The sequence below is a fragment of the Priapulus caudatus genome, unplaced genomic scaffold, assembly GCF_000485595.1.
Source record: "Priapulus caudatus unplaced genomic scaffold, Priapulus_caudatus-5.0.1 Scaffold792, whole genome shotgun sequence".
In the NCBI taxonomy this organism is placed as follows: Eukaryota; Metazoa; Priapulida; class Priapulimorpha; order Priapulimorphida; family Priapulidae; genus Priapulus; species Priapulus caudatus.
This window is the reverse complement of record NW_014577853.1, coordinates 109,951-115,244: the sequence shown is the minus strand read 5'-3', so window position 1 is coordinate 115,244 and position 5,294 is coordinate 109,951. Positions and strand designations below refer to the sequence as shown.

The window sequence follows — 5,294 nt, the reverse complement described above, 5'->3', positions numbered from 1 at the left end:
CAGAAACAACACAGAATTAAAACCTGTTGAAACAAAACGAAATACAAACAGAACGAAAACAAAACAGCGCCCCCTATTTCAGGCAAATGTTTACCTTTTGTGTGTTTTTTTGTCTTTTTAAGACCGAACAAACGGTTTCAACCGAGTATAGTTTAGAACCCGTCCCGTGTACTCATCGATCTCTTCTGTAAATTTGGCGCTATTTGGATCCAAACTGACGGAGCCTTTCATTAACATACATACATACATACATACATACATACAACATTCGCCAAATATAGTAAGATAAAAGTTGCAAAGATATTAAAAAATCCAACCATTATTTATGAAAATTGATAAAATAGTGATACGAAATAGTGCGCGTATTGTGTGCCCGTTTACTACTTTCAAATCATTACGCTGTTTACTAAACTAAGTTCACGTGTTTTTATTAATATTATCATGAATTTTCGGATGCTTGCCAATATACCTAATTCTCGAACATTGTCTCTTGATACATTTTGCGTAGTCGGCTTAAAATCTAAATTTGTCTACCAACAAACATGCAAATCATAGAAATTTGATAGACTTCACGGCCGTTGGATGCCATTTGCTGGATTTCCCCGGAGCTCCACCCACTGAAAAATAGTACCAGCCTTGTGGCAGTGGTATCCTGAGTTATACGAAGGGTGCTGCCAAACTGCATGCAGTGCCTCTTCGTGCACTCAGGATACCACTGCCAATGCTAGCACTATTTTTAAAGTGGGCGGAGCTCCGGGGAAATCCAGCGAATGGAGATTCGTAAACAGCGTATGATTTGAAAGAGGTAACTGGGCGCACAATCGCGTGTACTATTTTATCAAATTTTTCATGAAATAACGGTCGGATTTTAATATCTGCAACTTTTTTAGTCAAAATCTTATTACATAGGATCAAGAAGCTAATATATATTAGCTCTTGATAGGATACAAGTAACTTGGCTGTTGTAAAACTTTAAAGCGTTACAAAATGTAATGGAATCTACTTATGGCAGTGGTGAATTGAGGCGAGAGCGCCATCTGTCGTGGAATTTGGGGTGCTGCATGCAGTTTGGTACAGGGCTATAGGCGCGCACTGCATTTTGGGAAACTACCACGCTGCTTTCCAACTTTTGTACGAGCCTCGTCAAAGCCGCCAGTGGAGCGTTGCAAAGTGTTGCATCATTGCGGCGCAAAAATGAGGTCACGAAGAGCGCCGTGGGTGTTTCCTGATTCCGACAGCCATTTACATAAACTGCACAACGGGATCGAACGCGAGAATTTCGTCAGGCGTTGGGTGATTTCGCATGACACAGCTCGGTTAAGAACACAGATATGTTTTTATAACAAGTGAATACTGTTCTTCAAAGAGAAACAAAGATGGCGTAGAATGGTTGAATATTTGTGTTGTATTCGTATGAAATCAAGCGAGCGTCGAGCAAATTTTGGCAGCACACTTTCCTACCTGCTATACATTTATGTGTTGGTGTGCAGCAGCTAGCGTGCGGTGTACTTGTGTGTTGCAGATGAGCATTTGACCGGCATTTACAGTTGATTATAGGCGAAATAGAGTAGAGAAACATTAAGACTTTGGTAGTAAAGACATTTCGTGTTTATTTACCATTATTATTTTTTATTGAGACGTTCCAAGTGCCTGTGAACCTGTGGTAATAAGTTCAATCTTATAAAAAAAAGTCTATGCATAATTCTATATATATATATATATATATATATATATAATGCACATGATTATATATATCTATTCATTTAGCTATAATTTGTAGGTGTTTCACAAGTAAGGCATTACCTTTATTACCTAACATATCTATTCAAATGTCGGAACTTAATTTGCACGATCGAAATATTACAGCTTTATAATTAAGAGTCCAAATTTACAAGGTAATAATCTGCAAATGGTTATTGACTGTAAAATAGTTCTTCCCTCTACCCGGTATAAATTATATAATAAATCACTATAAATGCGGCTGCACTCTTGTTTTTATCCTTGAATTCCCTGTATTTCATAAGCTCTTTTTCTGCTCAGCATTGGTTAGCATATAAATAAGTGGCTACATATAAATAAATAGCACTGAAATAAGTGGCTCAGCAGTTTAACACTATCCTATTTGTATACATGAGTAAATAATAAGCCGGAAGGTAAAGTATCAGAATACTCTTGCATCACTTTGGCCGAGGACAGGAATAGACTCATTACTATGTTTAGCTAAGATTTTCCAGCTATGGCACAGTATATTTAACTGCGATGTATAATATACTGTGCCATAGCTGGAAAATACCCTCAGAATGCAGGAAATTGCATCTCAAAATTTTTTCCGGGGGGCATGCCGGACCCCCCTAGCAAACTCGGGTCAGTACGGGACCCTCGAACTACTAATTTGATGGCCAGAAACTACAGATTGCTTCAAATATATGTTGGCATCTCTGCATTCACAGTCAAGTATTATTACAGTCATCACAGATCATCAGAACTGCATTTTTTTTCTGTTTATTTACGTTATACATTTACATTCAATATTCTTTTAAAATGACTGTTTTATGTAACTACCTGGTTCATGTTCTAATACATTAGAGTAATAATTGTGGTATATTTTTCTATTTGGTCAGATCTCAACTGATTGGCTAATTCCAGCTTTTTCATTTGTTCCCTTCTGATGGAGAAGCTAATACAAGAATAATTCTAAAATATTCTCATGGAAAATGAGTGTGTGTAAGTGATTAGTTTAGATTTTCTATCGTTTCTGATTTGTTACCTTGACCTTACGTATTGCTAGGGGTGCAAGGCATGGAATGGCAATGAATGGCAAGCTTGCAAGACTGGCAAGGATTGAAGAAGAGTTGACAGCGATACCTAAAACCTCTTTACTCACGTTATCAACAATAGATACTGGTGTGACAAACAACAATGCTGAAATGTCACCTTTGCAGGAAAAAAAGAAGAAGAAAAACAAGAAAAATAAAAAAACTGTGGCACCATCTGAATGTAATGAAATAGAGCATAGTGAAACAAATGACTGTGATAGACTTAATTTAGAAGAAGCCACCGTGAAAAATGGCATTCACTCTTTTCATGCGACTAATGTAACTTTAAAATCGAAGAGAAAAAAAGGCAAACGGAAGAGAAAGATCGATGATCAGGCAATATGCAGCAATGAAGAATGTAAGCCAGTAAGAAAATCAAAAAAGTCATCCAAAAGAATAGAAAAAATTGTTAAAAAGAAGTCATAAAAATTGTAAAATGTGTGACATGAAATATATAGATAATTAAGAAGTATTGTCTACAAAAAAAATTTCTGGCTATTGTGATATTTTGGTTTCAAAGGTGATCACCTCATTAATCTCGCTTCTAAATGCATTTCAGTGATATCGCTTTCGTATTACTGTAACATTAGAAATTGAATAATAACAATGTATATGTTAATATTTAACTCAATAATATATTGGTACTTCCTGAAACCAAAGATTGTGTGAATTTAATGCTTGCAGGGTTCAAACCCTTTAAATTAAACTTCATGACATTTTGGGTAGACTATAAATAATATATGGATATATTATATGGATTGTTGAACAAAAATTATGAAATGGACCTTACCCTATTGCAGTAGTTGTTGAATGTCATTAACTGCTCTTGTCACAAGGTCATTATAGTGGAGCAGTTACTGAAGCTGATAGGGTCTATGTACCCCAGGGTACTTATCGGAGGGGTGTTGCTATCCCCCGGGCGTGGAGTGAGGGTCACGTGATACAGTTGACGTATACTTCAAAACTTAACAGTAGCCACACAGACTAACGGATACAGTGTAGTGTATCCTTTAGTCTGTGGTAACCATAACCCTAACACTAAATATCTATATATCGGATCTCTATATATAGGGGCGTCATCCACAAAAATTAATCTGTGGTGTGGGGACAGATATCATGATGCAAAAACCCTAACCCTAACCCTAACCCTGCCCCCTAACCCTAACCCTAACCCTAACCCTAACACTAGTGCTGCCACGTTGCGTGACCCTCACTCCATGCCCGGGGGATAGCAGCACCCCTATCGGAGGGTACCCTGGGTACGGTTCAATATATCGGAAAGTACCTCGGGGTACTATACGATATGTCGCTGCGTACCCTGCATTGTCCCACCGTACCCTGACTTTATGCTCCCGTTTCTTGTTTTGGGTCCGTTTCCGCAAAATATTCGTTTCAGTATTCGCATTTCTTCTGGAAATTGTATGTATCACCGTGTAATTATGCAACATGCAGGTTGATAGCACTGTTGTGCCCGTTGGTGGTGTACATTTGGAAAGATTTCTCTCAGATCATGAATATTTGAATAATATGAAAATGAATATGAAAATGAAAATATGAATATATGAAAAAGGAAAAAGAAAAATATAGTCAAACATAGCATACATTTTTATTGGATTGCGATGTTTTGTAGTTTCTTCTATGTGATGTGGTAACTTGACAGAGTGTATGTATTACGACATCAGTTGGCTGAAAGTCATGGTACGATGGGACAATGCAGGGTACGCAGCGACATATCGCAGCGTACCCCGAGGTACTTTCCGATATATCGAACCATACCCAGGGCAAGGAGCTACATATAACTGTTAATACATATAACTATAATATATAGTTATACATATAACTACATATAGCTGTTATATGTAGCTCCTTGACCCAGGGTACCCTCCGATAGTACCCTGGTGGACATAGAGACCTTATCAGCGTTACTGAAATGTTTATTCAGATATTTTTGCATAAAAAATTACTTAATACATGCAGTTGGTATATAAGAATTCAGCCGATTTAATTATTCGTTAAACAGATACTGTAGGCCCTACAAAGGAAAAAATATTTAACAACAACCGTTTATACTAGGTTTAGTCATTCAAGTGAATTTTTATCAATTGTAATTTTTATTGCAATTTTGGTCTGTTATCATGCCTTCTAAAATTGAAATAAGAGAATATAAATGTTAGACTCTATAAATGTTCATGGTATGACGATGGAGCAGCTATTGCGATAAGAATATGATAGTCATAATGATAATACACAGGTGCACTGCTATAGCGTATGAGTATGTATTTGGATAGATCACCTATTGCATTCACACGGATATAACGATCAAGTTTATTATGGTGGATCACTGGTCCGTACGTCATCCTGTTGGTAAGAGATGTATTCGAGCTGATCTAATTTCAATCAATCTGCTCTCTCTCTCTCTCTCTCTCTCTCTCTCTCTCTCTCTCTCTCTCTCTCTCTCTAATATTCATGTAGAATCAC

The 5,294-nt window shown here is 37.0% G+C and overlaps 1 protein-coding gene across 2 annotated transcripts in view; it reads left to right on the top strand.

The window, feature by feature from the left end:
* LOC106813566 (G patch domain-containing protein 4-like) overlaps positions 1-3,727 on the top strand; it is a 17,808-nt gene extending 14,081 nt beyond the window's left edge. For both annotated transcript variants that reach the window (XM_014817734.1, XM_014817735.1), the window contains exon 5: positions 2,789-3,727. In XM_014817734.1, the coding sequence (XP_014673220.1) occupies positions 2,789-3,242 (454 nt within the window). In that variant the 3' untranslated portion in view covers positions 3,243-3,727. The remainder of the gene's footprint in view (positions 1-2,788) is intronic.
* Positions 3,728-5,294: the final 1,567 nt, after the last annotated feature.